This window comes from Gallus gallus, chromosome 2, assembly GCF_016699485.2.
Source record: "Gallus gallus isolate bGalGal1 chromosome 2, bGalGal1.mat.broiler.GRCg7b, whole genome shotgun sequence".
Taxonomy (NCBI): Eukaryota; Metazoa; Chordata; class Aves; order Galliformes; family Phasianidae; genus Gallus; species Gallus gallus.
Window position 1 is genome coordinate 128,800,949 of NC_052533.1, and position 15,722 is coordinate 128,816,670.

Consider the following 15,722-nt stretch of genomic DNA (forward strand, 5'->3'; position numbering starts at 1 on the left):
GAAAGGTGCTGCTTGCCTACTGCAGTAAAGGGAAAGCCGCCTATCGGAGGCGGCTCAGACAGCTGATTCTGAGCAGGCAGGCAGGCCTGCAGCAGGGTGAAATTCAACGCACACCCCTCTCGGTGTTGCTCATGACCGGCTCCAGGCAACGTCACAGAGGAATCCCAATCCCACGCTGCACAGGTGGTGGCTGCCACCTCCTCCTGATGGCTCGGCCGTGTGCAACGTGGGCTGAGTGTCACCCCGCAGAAGGCAGTGCAGTTCCACCATCATCAGAGAAACAATCACTTTCAACCAGCACTGCAGTGGCCCGCATAAGGACGTTTATTTTTGGGTGCCTGGTGGAAAAGCGGGGGAAGGATGAAGAGTAGGGAGGGGAAAAGTATTCTAAGCAGTAAGTGCAGACTTCAAATTCCACTCCCGTTGGCTTCACAGAGCTCATAAATCAAAGGTTGAGACAGATGGGTCTCACCAGTCAGGACATGCACTGATGGACACTATATTTCACTTTGAGGCTCACTTCCCTGCAAAGGGGTGAATAGGACAAAGTTCTGATATGAAAAAAAGAAGTCTGTATTAAAGAAAATTGCTTTTATTGTAAACAAAGTATAAAGTACAACATAAGAAATGTGCAAATCTTTAAAGTAGTCACAAAAGAGCGTATCTAATACACTATTTTCAAATGGTTCACTTTCTGATAGGTGTCCTCGACGCAATATGATAAAATATAGTGAAATTGACGCATTATTTCTCACAAAATATACAGCTTTAATTCTAAGCCGTGTCTTTACTGCCTTGTTTAACTTTCCAAATCACAACTTTCTAATTTAATACAATACATAACATATCTGTATCTCATTTGTAGTATAAACCGTCTTTCTAAGAATAACACGGTCAAGAAGCCTATGGTTCTTGTTCTTCTTTCTCAATCAACCCACGCTGCTTACAGCTTTACTGTTTTTGTTAAAAAGTACACTGTATCTGCTTAAGAAAAATGCAGCAGTATGGAATCTTGAGAGGGTATGAAGGAAACTGTAAGCAACACAAAAGCAGAAGCACCATACGATGCTTCAGTATAACCAGTTGTAATTGTCACAAAGCTTTCAACAGAAGCCAGGAAAATATTACAAAGCCGATGAGAATTCACAAACGTTTCCCCCCCCGCCTCCCACTGCCCACAGGGCACTGCCCCTCCGCACCCACCGAGCCCTGTTCTGGGCAGCAGCACAAAGCTGGTGGCCCCGAGGCACGTGGCACCAGTTGCAGGACAGGCCCCACAGCCCCCGGAGCGTGGCACTGAACCACCTGTACCACTGGGCCTGGGAACCTACCGAGCCCACCAGCAAGAAGTAGGAAAAGCAATGTGGATTACCTCCGGCAGGTACACCCTGGGCTTTCAAGCCCGTGCCTGCACACTGCTGTCTATCTAATCTGTGTTGTACTGGAGATTCACAACCAACAGTTAACATCTGTGCTGGTCTCAAGCATCAGCCTCAAACCTTCAGCAAGACTGATGCTTGCCTGATATATATATGTACACATATATATATATATATATATAGCATATATGAATAATCTGCTCAATTCAAAACCTGCACGACGCGTGCTGCTCTGCTCCAGAACCTTCCCTCTCTCTCCTCACCAGTGCAAAAGACACCCGCCATTCCAGCCGGCCCGACTCTCAGCCCCACGTAGTGTCACTCACCTCCCTGCAGCGCTGCCATCAGCAGCTGGCACCGGAGACCCGCAGACCTGCAGCAAAAGCTTTTTTTTTTTTTCTTTTTTTCTTTTTTTTTTTTTCCTTTTTTTCTTTACACTGGCATACCCCAGTGACAACAGTTAATCCGCCGTCTTCCGACCAAGTCCCTTCACTGCGCAGCCGCCGACGGAGGGGGCACGGCCATGTCGTTCAGCTTGCTCACCTCCATCTGCCAGTTGGGCAGCTTCTTGGCGGAGAGGTGCCGCCGCGCGTGCTTCGTCAGGTGGTCGCTCCTCATGAACCGCCGCTCGCACATCGGGCACGCGAACTTCTTCTCCCCCGTGTGAGTCCTGCGGTGCCGGGACAGCTCGTCGGAGCGGGCAAACCTCCTCTCGCAGCCCTTCCAGCTGCAGCTAAAGGGCTTCTCTCCTGCGAGAAGGAAAGCCATGAACACCGACTGAGCAACCAAGACTACTGGCTCGACTGACAGCAGCTGGCTTTTTGAAGAAAGCATTTCCACTACAACCAGGTTCCATATAAATTTAATTACTTTTATATATACTAAATGTGAAAAAAAATGTACTAATGATTAAGCACTGCAGACTCACTATCGTCAGTACTAAGTAGTACAGAAGGTGTGAAAAGTCCTCTGGAAAACAAACTATGTGAGATGCTCCCAGTGCCTCCACACAGGGCTGATTTTAGCTCTGAGCTCCATGGGTGCCGCAGATTACGGTGCCTCAGTGTGACCAAAGTGCTCCCCTTAATGCAACCCGTAACGATGTTGGTCCCATTTCCATGTAACGGAGCTCTGGCAGCGCACCGTGAGTCCCTGAAAATGCATGTGCCTCTTTTTGCTACTGCAAATAAGAGCTGAGACACGGAGAAGTTGCTCAGAGATAACCAAAGTGGGAATAGCTTGGACTGGACACTTGCTTTTGCTCATAAAAGAATCCCTTTTAAGTTAACCTTAACCTACTTTGCACAAAGGCATTCTTGTGTAGAAGCCTAGTAAGGAATCTGTAACTACAGAAAAGCCCACTCTACATTTGGGCAAGGCCCTGCTTCCAGTGCTTGTAAGACATGTTGCTGTCTGCCTTCTGACATGGAGCGAGGCCAGCACAAACTGCTGAATCAACTCCCCGGGGTATTTCCTCTCACAGATTAGGTGGCATTATAACGCACACAATGGGAAAGAAGCCCTTCATTGCTGCCCCACAATACACTCCATGAACAAATCCAGTAACTATGAGATTCCTAACAAGTAGTGCATACAGCCGCAACGTCACGTTAACAGCCAGAAAGAGTGACCAACCTGTGTGTGTTCGGACGTGAGCCTTCAAATGGGAGCTCTTGAAGTAAGTTTTCCCACACCCCGGGTAGCTGCAAACGTGACTTCTTATTCTCGAAGAATCAACCGGCGGAGCGACTTTGGCTGCAGAAGGTGCGAAGCCAGGAGCGGGGGCAATAGGAGAGAGCCTCGTGCCGTTTGGGCTGAGCATCGGAGCCTTCGCGCTCGGCACAACTGGCTGGGGCACGACGAACATGACGGCGCCCTTGGGGACCTGCGTGCCCATGAGCACCATGGGCTGGCAGAGCGCAGGCGGCCGGCTGGCTGCAGCGCCGGGCACCACGGCAGTCACAACGGAGTTGCTGGTGGGCAGCGGGACCATCTGGCAGATCACCGGCACGGGGGGGGCTCCGTTTCCCGGGACAGGGCACTGGGCTGCCAACGGTGCCGGCTGCTGCGCTGACCCAGGGACAGACGGATGCCTGCTGACCGCAGGCTTTGCCGAGCGCTCAGGGCCGGCAGCCGGCTCCGCAGTTTCTCTTTCTGCAGCTGGCAGTCGTCTGCTTTCGTAACTCGCTCCGCTCAGCGCCACAGCCGAGCACTCTGCTTTGCCGTCCTGTTTGCCATCGCTGTCCCACGAAGCACCATCCTGGTATTTCAGTACGCTGGCCGTTCTCACCGGGCAGGTTTTGCGATTGCAGAGCTGAGCGTCGGCCGTGTGGCGAATGACGCTGGTCGCCTGGGCCTTCGGGGCTCTGGGCGCGTGCGGATCAGCCTCTCCGCGAGGTGTGGGGGTGGCGTGGGACAACTCCAGGTCGGATGGGCTGTACGGGGGGGTCAGGCACTGCGGGGAGAGGTGAGATTAGGGGGGGGCATTTAATAACCCGCTGCCACGCGTTACCGACTGCTGCCTCAGGACACGGGGAAGCGAGCACGCACGTGGTAAGCACTTACAAAGGCGGGGATGGTGCTGAAGTCTGCGGCTCCGGGAAGCAGGGTCTCCTCACTCTCCTCCGACACGTCAGAGGCCGGCGTGATGGGTCTCACGTCTGCATGTTTCTTCAGGTCAGACTTCCAGTTGCAGCTCATAGAAATCAGGGCCTCGACAGCCTCGTAATCGCCCTTCTCGGGGGTGTTGTTCCAGAAATACCGAGCATCTCCCTGCTTCTCAGTCATCACCTCCATTTCTTCCTCCTGTTTGGGTCAGAGTTCAATAAGCCTTTAACTCGATGGTGAGTCTGGGCGCAGAGCACCTCGTGTAAGAATACGTGCGTGGTGACACGGACTACGGCTACGCTGCCCTCTTTACAGGACGCTTTCTTAGGTCGTCTGTGGGGAGATCTGCCATCCGGTGAGGATGACACAGCTCCTTGAGACCAAGCAACTTCCCCGAGCCTTAAGCAATAGTTTCAGTTATTCCACATTGTCGCGTCTGAAAGCTCCAAACGCTCAAAACGCAACACGGGACGGAGCCCAAATCCCCCCCTGCCGCCGCACCCGCCTTCCATTCCCGCGCCGAACGCGGCACCGCCGTTCTGACCCGCGGCTACGAGGAGCCGAGGGCCGCTCCCTTCGGATCGCGTCAGCCGCCGCTCGGTGTTCCCAGAACGCCCGTGAGCGCACGCGGCCACGTTTACGGACGGCAGAGCGGCAGCCCGGGGAGCGGCACGTCGGGACACGCGCGCTTTGGCCGAACGCCGCGCGGAACGGAGCCCCGCGCCAGGAGCCGCCGGCGGCATCGCCGTGGGGGAGCTCCGCGGCGCGGAGGAGCGCCGAGGCGCGGCCGCACGCCCCGCCCCCGCCCCAATCCCCGGCGGCCGTTGGGCGCGAGCCACCGTCACCTCGGCGCACCCCGCCGCCTCGCCTCGCCCCGCCCCCGCCCCGCCCCCATTGGCTGCCCCGGGCGGGGCGCGGCCGGGGCGGGGGCACGCGAACAAAGCGTGATCGGCGGCTGCTGGGAGCGCCGCGCGCCGACCTTTCCCCCAGTTCGCCGCGCGCCCGGCCCCGCCTCCAGACGGCGCAGGAAGGGAGTGGGGCAGCAGCGCGCCGCGGGGACGGGGTCGCGACCGCCGCGACCACCGCGCCCGGCGGCGCGGAGGCGGGGGGCCGCTCGCGGTGCCGGCAGCCGGCGCCCGGAGCTCGGCCTGTCCCGCGGCCCGTCCCGCTGCCCGGCGCAGGGACGCCCGGCTCCCCGCTCGCAGTGCCGGGGGCGCCCCCCGCTTCGTACCCGCCGCTCCCCTCGCGCCACCGCCCGTCCGGCCGCAGCGCTCTGCCGGTCCCCCCGTGGCGCCGCGCCCCTCCTCCCGGCTCGCCCCCCCCGAGGCGTACCCCGCCGCGGCGCCCCTCCCGCGGCCCCCGCTCACCGCGCGCCGTGCCGGGACCCCGCGCCGCCGCCGCCGGCCGTGCCCGCGCCGATTTTCCTCTTTTTGTCCGCCGCTCCCCATTCAGGTGGCGGCGGCTCCAGCGCCCCGCGCGGGCGGGCGGGGCGTCGTTCTCCCGGCAGCCAATCGGCGGCAAAGGTGTGTGAGGCGGCCGCCAATGGGCGCGGGGCGCCCCGCGCGTGATCGGCGGCTGCCCCGCGGCGTGGCCCGGCTGTCGGCGCGGCGTGGCCCGGCCGTCGGCGCGGCGTGCGCGCTCCCGCCGTCATCCCGGCGGCTGAGTCAGTGCATCCGGGCGGGGGCGGCCGCCGCCTCGCCGTGAGGTCACGCGGCCCCCCGCCCCACCCCGCGGCGCGGAGGCGGCGCCGGGGGGATTCCCTGGCCTCGTCCCCGGGCCCGGCGTGCCCCGCCGCCCCCGATCGGGGGGTCACGGCTCAGCGGCGCTGCGCCCCGGCTGTGTGCTGCGGCCTCGGCGGCACCGGGGAGTCACCCGCGGTGCGGCCCCGCAGCGTCCGCTCCGCCCGTGTAAACGAACGCAGTATGCGGTATGAAATGCCGTTCGCCTTTTCAGTCAGCCGCCGTGGCGCGGTACTGGCGGTACGTGCTGCTGAGGTGGTCGTGCAGTACGGGTCTGGAAGTGAGCGGCGCTTTGCGGCTCCTCGCAGGAAGGACGTGGAAGCGCTGGGGTGTGTGCTCAGAAGGGCAGCGAAACGGAAGGGTCTGCAGCACCGGTCTTGTGGGAGCGGCTGAGGAGCTGGGGTTGTCCGGTCTGGAGAAGGGGAGGCTCAGGGGAGGCCTCGTTGCTCTCTCCGGCTGCCTGGAAGGAGGTTGTGGTGGGTCGGGGGTCGGCCTCTTCTCCCAGGTAACAGCGATAGGATGAGAGGCGAGGGCTGCTGTGAGGGCTGGGCGCCGAGAGCGGTGCTTGGCTGGGAACTGGGCAGCGAAAACTGACCGGAGGCGGTAGCGATGCAGCCGGGGCTGAGGGACCGTGAAGAAGAGGGGGCTTTGTGCCAGACGGATAGGCTTCGTGTGCCCGAGGCCCTGCCATCCTGGTGACGTGTCCTGGAGCAGCATTTCAGGCCTCTGGGCTGAACTGGGAGGAGCAGCCCTCGGAAAGGAGAGACCAAACTGCTCTTTGGCTCCTGCACCCCATGGGAGCTCCGTTCCCCACACACCCCTGGCATCCACGGAGGTACAGCTGCTCATCTTGCTGCAAACCCTCCCTGTGTGTTGGACTGCTCTTTCCTTCCCCGCTCCTTCCCTGCTGTGCAGGCTGAGACTGTCTACAACCGCCTCTCCCAAAAATAATCCCTGCTTCAGAGGCTGGGAAACGTGACAGTTTATCTTCATGTGCAGAGCAGAAGCTATTTGTAATTAGCTTTAAGGCTGTCATTTATTTTACCAGCCTGATTTCCACACCAAGCGGATCGTGCGTGGCTGGCAGTGCTGTGTTTCTCCCCATCCTACACAAGACCAACCCAGCATTGCATGGATGAGTTCAGCACAGCGTTGCTCACAGCCCCATCTCCTCTTCAGAGTGTTTTGTTTGCCCCCGAGTCCATGCAGCCATCATCATGCCTTGCCTGCGGGTCACTGTGTGGAAGGCTCCAGAGGGTGTTGGCAATGCTGTTGTTGACGTGGCTGCCATGGCGGCGGGGGGAAGCAGACACCCCTAATGAAGCCCGAGGCGAGTAAGAGGCACTTCTTTTTGGCAGATGAGCAGTTTTCAGTAAAAATGCTTTTCCCCTTGGCAGCCAGTGGAAGAATCTGAGCTACAGCTGTCAGATCAAATGTGTGTGCTTTCCCTTCGGCCTCCCAGGGAAGATAGGGATGTGGTTTTACACCATCCTGGAGTAACCTGATGTGTTTGCTTTTCATTCTGAAGGCGTTTAGGAGTTTAGCATTAGACATTTAGCCCTTGTGGGTTATTTATTTATGCCTCTTACACTATATCTTATGTTTCCTAGTAAACCACTTGCTCAGCCTGCATTTCATGTATTTCTGATGTGGAAAGATGAATTGTTGTGGGATTGGGATGATAAATGAGGAAAGAGAATTGGCAACAAGACTGGAAAATCGCTGGCCAACTAGGTAACTTCAATCCTATCCAGCAGTCTAAGCCTGAATTTCAGCACGCTCCGTTACCTGTGGCTTACCTTGGCTTTGTCATACAGAATTTACAAGGAGCCGTAAGTGGCTCCTTTATCCTACAGACTGGGCTTCTACATGCTGACCAGCAAGAAGCCGTACTGCACTTATGAAAGGGCATGAATGATTATTTTAAACCTCCGTGTTGGATGAGTACTTCTATGGGTGTCGTGATTTAATGAACCACTTTGAATATAAGCCAATGATCAATATAAAGCACTGTTAAAAAAAAAATCAGATACTTAGAAACTGAACTAAGATTAAGCACTGTAGAGTGAGCTTGTGCAGCTGACAAAGCCACCTGTCCATGCTGTGATGTGTTTTTCCCGATGGAAGCACTGGAAATACATTTGTTTGCTTTTTCGTGCCCAAACTGATCTTACTCGTTGCACAGTGACTGAATAGCTGCTGCATTTCCAGGATAAATTCCAGAGGCAAGCAGATGGTGATGTGACCAGAGCAGTTCATTTGACATACTAATGTGGTATGGAAGTCAGCAGGGACTTTCCTTCTCCTAACAAAGGTAACAGCGTTTCTGCACCTCCAAATATAGATATTTTGATAATAGTCATATGAACAAAGGCCCTTCTTTTCTTTAAGCCTACCTGCACTTTCTAACTTTTGAATTGCTGAATAGTTTCAGCCACACAAAACAGACAAAGTAGAGCAAAGCTATCAGTAAATGTAATGTTGCAGGAACGATTAACAGCTCTGTGATGCTAAGATTTGATCCAACTCCCACTGCATGTGTGTTAGTTCATACTCAAGCAAGTGAATAGTTTCTGAATAGGGAAATGCAGGTACAGAAGTGCAGGCAGTTCCTCATGCGGTACAGGCTGTACTGCATCCACTTTGACTCCTTGCACCCAGTACAACCCTCCAGTATGTCTTGGCAAGCCTTGAGCTCTCACGTCCCACTGCCACCTCTTGTCAAATGCCTCTGCTCATATCATGGTGCAAAATACACCACTGGCGTGCTGTTAAGCAATCATCTCACTGTTAGTAACTGATTTCTTTTTTCCTTGAGACGTCACAGAACTAAGGGCATACTTTAGGGACCCGTGGAGCTCAAGGCCTTGTGTCTCATTTAAAGAGATGTCATAAGAGTCATGGCTTTGCCATACAGATAGCTCAGATAGCCTTTGGCAACACAGCAAGAATTGAGCAATACTTTTTTTTTTTTTTTTTAATTAAAAAAAAAAAAGCCTCTATGAAAGCCTGTTTTGGTGCTGCACAGTGCAAGTATCTCAGCTGTATCAGAGTCATGCAGGGCTGCAGGGTAGATCCCTGTTTAATGTCCGGGTGGACAGTGTGCAAGTAGTGATGACTTGGTCAGTGGGAGGGAACCCTGGCAGTGAGATTGCCCTCAAGACAAAAAAAGCTTGCCTAAAGTGCTTGTTAGGTGTGGCAGCCGCTGAACTTTGCCAAAGCTACTCAACCCCGGAGGCTTTCACGCAGGTAACACAGGAGCAGGTCCGTGGAAATGGGAGGAGCAGTGATTATGTGGGGAGTGTGCAGGGAGCGGGAAGGGTGTTTGCCTTCGGTCCTCCAGTTGTTTTAGTGCCTCAGGCAGAGGCAGGAGATGGCACAGAGCACAGCTATGTGAGACCTGTCCTGACCACCTGCATGGCAGCAGGCTGCTGGCATCTGGCTGCTCCCTCAACTCCTCCCTGCGGCTCGCTTTGGTCCTGCAGCCCAGATTGCAGGGCACGCACCTCATTCCTGAAGCTCAGCATGGGGGTGTGGGCCTCAGCTCTGCATCTCACTGTTGGAGATGTACACCTTGGTCTCACGGCTCATTGCTGTCGTGATTCAAGCTCCTCTGTCCCACAGCATCCTTGGAGGCACACCACACCTCAGTCCCACCAAGACTCACTCTGCAGGACTGCAGCAGCAAGGAGGGGGCTGTGCGAGCCATGGCAAGGTGCAGTGACACCCTGATGCCAGGGAGGTTCTTCTGGAAAAAGAGAGCAATGGCTTGTCCCTCGTAGGTGAAACATGCATTACTGGTGGCATCCACTCTGCAGAGTGATCCTGAGTACCTAGTTATGGTATCCAAAAAAGGGTGGTGATTGCCAGCCTCCAAAGGGCAGTGCTGGTTCTCTTTTCTGTGGAGACGGATCCAGTAAGGGACGTGCCAGATGTAAGGGGCTGGCACGCAGTGTTTATAAAGACCCCGTCTATCTGAACCCACCCATGACTTTTGTCTTCCTGCTCTTAGAATATCCTGAGTTGGAAAGAACCCAGAGGGGTCATCAAGCCCAACTCCCGGCTCCACACAGCGCCACCCCAAATTCAATCCCAGTGTCTGAGCGCTGCCCAAACGCTCCCTGAACTCCGGCACTCGGGCCGTGCCCACTGCCCTGGGCAGCCCGTTCCGTGCCCACCGCCCTCTGGTGCACAACCTGTCCCTCACCCCCACCCGCCCCTCCCCTGACGCAGCTCCATGCCGTTCCCTCGGGCCCTGTCGCTGTCACACAGAGCAGAGCTCAGCGCTGCCCCTCCGCTCCCTGTGAGGAGCTGCAGCCGCCATCAGGCCTCCCCTCAGCTCCTCTGCTCTGGGCTGAGCAAACACAGCGGCCTCAGCGCTCCTCATACGTCTCGCCCTCCAGACCCACCCCCATCCATGTAGCCCTCCTTTGGAGGCTCTCTGATAGTTTTATCTCTTTCCTATACTGTGACACCCAAGCTGCAGCCAGTGCTCAAGGTGAGGCTGCACAGCACAGAGTGGAACAATCCCTTCAGTCAACTGCTCTAAGTTCAAAGTCTCCTCTCCCCAAGGGGAAGAAGGGACCGCAGATGAGGTCAATGCCTGGAAGGCTGCAGGTGCAGGTATACACATACCTGTTGCAAAACAGCAGCCGAAGGCTGTGTGGTGGGGCCTGTGCTGGTGAGTGTGCTGGCCGGGGAGGCCAAGGAGACCTGGGAGTGCGTAGGGCTCTGGCACAGGCCTCGTGGTCCTGCTCATCTCATGGGTGCAAATCATCTGCTCCAGAGGACCCTTGTTTGAGCAGCTGGGAAGCAGGCCAGTCTGTACCGCGTGGCCCTGAGCCCGAGGTTGTTCTCTGGTTCAGATAGCAAAGTGAATGTAACTGTACCCAGTGACTTTGTGGGTGGGATTCATCTAAGATTAGGTGCTTGTAGAACAAGCATCTGTTTTTATAGCTCTTTTTATGGCCATTGACGTGGTAGTAAATATAAACCACGGGGTTTGGGCATGTTTCATCTTTACCCTGATGCAGAATTAATTGCACCCAGCTCTGCTGACTCCATCTCCAGTACTGATGATGGGAACCTGGACAGCTTCCACAGGTGGGTAAGCCCACAAAGTAGATAGGTGAGGCGAGGGGAATCCCACCGTGAGCACCCACAAGGTGAGGAGAGCCATCAGCTGGGCAGAGGAGGGCTCTGAGGAGCGGCACAGCACTCAGGCCTCACTGGCTGGGTTTACTGGCTGCATGCTTTCCAGCGCAGCCATAGCACAGCCCACTGCTGCTGAGAGATTTGCCTGAGAGCTGGGGGGAGAGAAGAGATACTGAAAATGATAATCCAGAAGCTGAAGAAGCCTGAATCTCACTGTGGGGCCAAGGAGAAGGAAAGAAGGGACGCTGTGACTGTTGAGATGGGGAACAATTGAGAGATGGGAGTGGTCTCCAACATGTAGCAAACCAGGGCCTCCCAAACCTGCCGGCTCAGCTCGTTTGCTTCTGCCCTGCATGAGAAGCTTCCATTTCCTCTCATTTCCTCTTTGTTGGGTACATGATGAGGCAACCTGAGGTGGATCTGCGGGTAAGCTGTTTATACTGGAATGGATGACTGAGGGTTGATTAACATGTTCTTCCCAGCAGTCCATTCATGGGCACTGCTGAAAAGTCTCGGTCTGTTCTGCAGTAGTGGCAACAGAGGGATTCTTGCGAAATACTATCTCATCTCACTCCACGTAGGGACAGAAAATGCTGATACGTGACACACAGAAAGAGTGTGATTCTGCAGTTGTTTATTCCTTTGTAGTGAATTATTCTGAGAAAGCCTGAAAGACGGATGAAAGATAAACCACCACCAGAGGAAGGCTTTCGTCCAGCTGTTGGGTTCAGGAGCCACTCCTGAAGGCTGTTGTTGTTTATTTGATGACACCAGACGTTGTAAAAGCAACATCGATGTTGTAATGTTTATACGCGCGTGTGTTTTGCAGCTGGAATGATTATGATCATCAGTCAGAAAACAGTCTCATTCCACTGCGAGTGGTCAGGATCACATGCTTACCAGGAACCCTCTACAGATCCCTCCCAAAAACGGACAGTTCCCACACCGGTGTGAGTGTAGGTGGAACAGAAAGCAGCAAACAAGAGCTGAGGAGTTTCTTGTGGCCCCCACCCCCTTATCTGACAAAGCCTTTTGTGAGCACATTTGCCATGTTTTGTTCTGCTTATATATTCAGCCTTCCTCGCTTGTATCAAGTATAACATGCATGAGATTAGCAAGCAGCGAGTGCCCTCTTCATGGGTCCTGCTCACATCAGTGAGTGCTGGCTGGGACTGGGGCTGCAACACAAATACAGACAAAAGGAGGACAAATGGAAGTCCTTTGGTTTCTTCCATCTGCAGGAAGCTTTGAAATTTACCCCAAATGAGACCAAAAGCCGCTGCCTTCAGCTCTAGGCTGTAAGGTATAGGTCCCTGGAGCAGGTCACACCTGTGTGAAGGCTCCAGAAAGCTTTGTCTGCTCTGTCTTCTGGAGGAGAAGTCTTGGGAATTCCTACAGGTGGTGTGAGATCCCTGCTGTACCCCACCCCAGCGTTTTCTGCCCACTGTTCTGCCATGTTGTCACACCGTATGGGTTTGATTTGCCCTTTGGGTATGTTTCCTCACCTGCAGCGAGTTACACCTGAGCGAGGCTCAGATTTCACAGAGGAGCAATCAGAGGCACTGTGAATGCTTGCAGTGTTAGTGAAATCAGTGATATGGCATTGTCCTGGTTAACATACCTATGGAAAGCAAAGCTGAGAAGCCAATGTGCAGATGTAACCTCTGTAGTGAAGTCTATGTCTGAAAAGCGTCTATTAAACTGCAGAAACAGCGCAGCAGCCTGTGCTAAAGGAAGCTTTATGAATCCGGATTGGGATGACACAGCAAAGCTGCAGTTTTCAGGAGGAGACCTATGTATATGCATGGCCCTATAGGGACAAACCCTTCTCCTGCTCTTGGAATGACTATAAATAGCCCAAAATCCCAGCGTAGGTGGGTTTGTTTGGTTACGGCAGTGCTGTGTGGCAACTCTGGCTGGATGCCCCTAAATAATCCTACTGGCCATGTGTACTAGAGAGCTTAAGGCTTTAGAAAGTTCTGGGTCAGATTTACTCTTGTTAAATAATCAGTATTGATCAGGTCATATCCGAGCGGTCGTTCAAACACCCCATCGAGTTGGAGTTCATTTTTAGGTATTTACAGATTCAGAATCCCTGGAAGAGTAATTGCTCTGCTCATAAATCCACGTACTCGTATACGCACGGCCCCGTGCACACAGGCAGGAGGGATTTCAGGGACGTGCAGTGGATTTGGATGCTCACTTGGTTTGTTTTACTTGGACGCCCGAATTCCTCGGGCAGATCCAGAAATCTCAGCTATAACTCTTTGTTTGTACATCGAGGCAAGAACTTTCCCCCGCTGGAATTATCTGTAAGTACTCCTTTCTTGCTGCCATAAAATACAAATGAAAATGTGTTTAAGTGGAGTTTTTAAACGCATCTGTTTCCCTCAACGTGCCCATTTATCATATCCATTTGCTGTTCTTTTTAAGAGCGAAACTCTTAATCCATGATCTGCATACATTTTGGACTTGAGAGGGGTAGCAAGGAGGTCGGCAGCACGAAGCATAAATTCAAAATGTCTTTTTGTTGTGGTGGTTATTTATACAGATTAGAAGTCCTGGGAAGTTTTTCTCATCTGAAGCCTCTCTCAGCTGTACCATTACAGAGCTGCGCTCCAACGTACATCAGGAAAACACCATATGGCTCTGCCAGCTGCAGTGCACGCACACACAGAAAGGTATTGGTTTGCAACCAAAAAAAGGTGAAGAGTGAAATCTGTAAACAGTGTTTTATAGGTGAAAGGCTGCACAGGGTGAGCAGGAAGCTGTCACGCAGCGGCAGCGTGGCTCCTGCCTGGCTCCTCAGCTCCCCGCTCCCACTGCACTTTGTATCTCAAACAGTGCTCCCGGGGCTCATGGTCATTGGCATGGTACTACAAGCAAGACAACTGACCTGAGACCCCACCTGAGTGCATCATCAGCAAGAGGCTACAAGGTGCACTGAAGTAATGAGAGGTTCATTGAACACCTGCAGCTGGGTGTGCCAGAAGGTGTGCTGCGTGCTGCAGGGCCCCGCTGCCTATCAGTACAGCATGCTCTGCAGGAGATGAGAGGCGGCCAGGCTCCAGCCCACCCCACGCTCCTACCTGCCTGCCTCTCAGTAGGTGCAATAGAGCACTGTACCACGCAGGTTCCCCTCAAGGAAGGGCTTTGCACTGTGGTGGCAAAGCACTCACTGAGTTCACACATTCATGGGAACAAAGGATGAAATGTTAAAGCAGATTGAGAGGGAAAATCCATCCTTCTCCCATAGTTGCTTCCACTGGAACCAGACAGAGTGCTGCTCTTGTAGGGCAGAGATGTTGGTGATCCAAGGTAAGGAATGATTTTCCCCAAACTGATGGGAAGGGTAACGATGCCCCTGCTGCAGGGCTCTGGCTGCTGCTCCGGCAAGGGAACCCCCAGGCCAAGCCCTTACCCCACTTTGGGTAGCATCATTGTCATCTCAGTTCTCACATCACCCACACAAAGAGACAAACACTTGTGGGGAAATTCAAGAGGTACACAGAGGTTATGAGTGAACAACTGACTACAGATAGCCCAAGGGTCAGCAAGTGCAGGGACTTTGGTAAAAAGAGGCTGGGGAAATTAGTTCCTTAGGGCTAGATAGGATAAAAGACTTTATAACGTGTTCACTATCTACCTGATATGAACTTGGAAAACTGTCCTGGAAGGAATGACCGGAGCTCAGAGTTCCTTCTTCCAGGTGTGTTGTAATGCCAAGGGCACACAAACAAGATGGCTCTTTCTAGATAAGCACATTTCTGCACAGAGGTGCAGCACAGGCCCACTGCTGTATGACAGGTGAGTACTGCCTGACAGAGCCCCTCTGCTCCATGAAAAGGAAACATTAAAAATCTGAAAGGGGAGATTTAGGTTAGATGGTTGGAGGAAATTTTTTACTCAGAGGGTGGTGAGGCACTGGCACAGGCTGCCCAGAGCAGCTACAGGGCAACAGGGGAGCCCCCACCCCAAGGACACTGCAAAACACAGAGAGAGCAGCATGCTGAATGGCAGTAGTGCCAAGCAGCTTTGCTCTCTGCATGTTTCCGTAAGGCACCAAGAAAACATTGCTTTGCAATGAGCTGGAGAGGGGAATTCCTCTCCTATTTCTGCCCGTCCCCATGCGCACTGGAGCCCTGCCCAGGATCTGACCTGATGGAATCTGTTCTGGTCTCACAGCCCCAGAGGGGCATCAGGTACCAGTTCCCAGGCCTGCAGGGAAAAGCAGATTGATGGAGACGTGGATAAGCACACAGTGCCGCAAGGAGAGCTGCGCCCGCATCTCAGCATGGGCCCTGCTGGCAGCAGCGGCTGTGAGTTCAGGCCAGGCAGAGGGCTACAAGGGTTGAGGAAAGCCGGGGGGGGGCCCCGATGAGTTCGTTGGAAAATTACAACTTGTTGAAACAGGAGCTTTTAATGGGAAAGCCCACACAGGGAGGGCGCAGGCTGTGCTGAGGCCGGCAGAGGCAGCTGGTGGCGGGAGCTCCCTGCTGGCCACTGCCCCACCAGCGGTGTCCAGAGTCAGGCCTGCAGCCTGCATGGATGGCTCTGGGCCCTACCAGCACTGCAGGGACCCAGCACATCAGCTCCCATCCTGTCACTACCCTCACCGCGGGCACTTCAGCTCAGCTGTGTACTGAGCCCAGAGTCAAATAGCTGAGGTGTTCCTGACAGCGTCAGAAAGGGAGATGAGCAAAAAAAATAATACAACCAGGATCTAACACCGTGCAGCACTCACTAAACCATGCTGTAAGGTTCTGGAGCTGACGCTGCTTGTTCTACTGTTTTGCCTTGATACCAACTCTCTATCCTGTCCTGAGGCAGCAACAGCAAGAAA

At 54.3% G+C, this 15,722-nt stretch overlaps 1 protein-coding gene and 1 long non-coding RNA gene across 5 annotated transcripts; one reads left to right on the forward strand and one right to left on the reverse strand.

Annotated features, from left to right (window-relative positions):
• Nucleotides 1–576: 576 nt before the first annotated feature.
• Nucleotides 577–5,472, reverse strand: KLF10 (Kruppel-like factor 10). 4 transcript variants are annotated; one of them, XM_015282990.4, is made up of 4 exons: nucleotides 5,354–5,472; nucleotides 3,945–4,184; nucleotides 3,015–3,834; nucleotides 577–2,128 (listed from the first exon to the last, which is right to left on the reverse strand). In XM_015282990.4, the coding sequence occupies exons 1-4, from the start codon at nucleotides 5,432–5,434 to the stop codon at nucleotides 1,869–1,871; spliced, it is 1,401 nt and encodes a 466-aa protein (XP_015138476.3). In that variant the 5' UTR covers nucleotides 5,435–5,472; the 3' UTR covers nucleotides 577–1,868. The 4 variants fall into 4 exon arrangements, with proteins under 4 accessions (XP_015138476.3, XP_004940039.4, XP_015138477.3 ...); XM_004939982.5 differs by lacking the exon at nucleotides 5,354–5,472 and adding an exon at nucleotides 4,531–4,740; XM_015282991.4 differs by lacking the exon at nucleotides 5,354–5,472 and adding an exon at nucleotides 4,492–4,740.
• Nucleotides 5,473–10,740: 5,268 nt separating this feature from the next.
• Nucleotides 10,741–12,595, forward strand: LOC121109679. Its single transcript, XR_005857880.2, has 2 exons — nucleotides 10,741–10,828; nucleotides 11,709–12,595. It is a non-coding gene; the product is annotated as an uncharacterized LOC121109679 (long non-coding RNA).
• The last annotated feature ends 3,127 nt before the right edge of the window (nucleotides 12,596–15,722 follow it).

What these genes read in the sequence shown, in the direction of transcription:
- KLF10 (XM_015282990.4), bottom strand. Translation starts at nt 5,434, where the DNA reads ATGGGGAGCGGCGGACAAAAAGAGGAAAATCGGCGCGGGCACGGCCGG. An exon ending in TCAGCACCATCCCCGCCTTT is followed by an intron (nt 3,835 to 3,944) that starts GTAAGTGCTTAC and finishes CTCTCCCCGCAG; the next exon opens with TGCCTGACCCCCCCGTACAG. An exon ending in TCACGTCCGAACACACACAG is followed by an intron (nt 2,129 to 3,014) that starts GTTGGTCACTCT and finishes TCCTTCTCGCAG; the next exon opens with GAGAGAAGCCCTTTAGCTGC.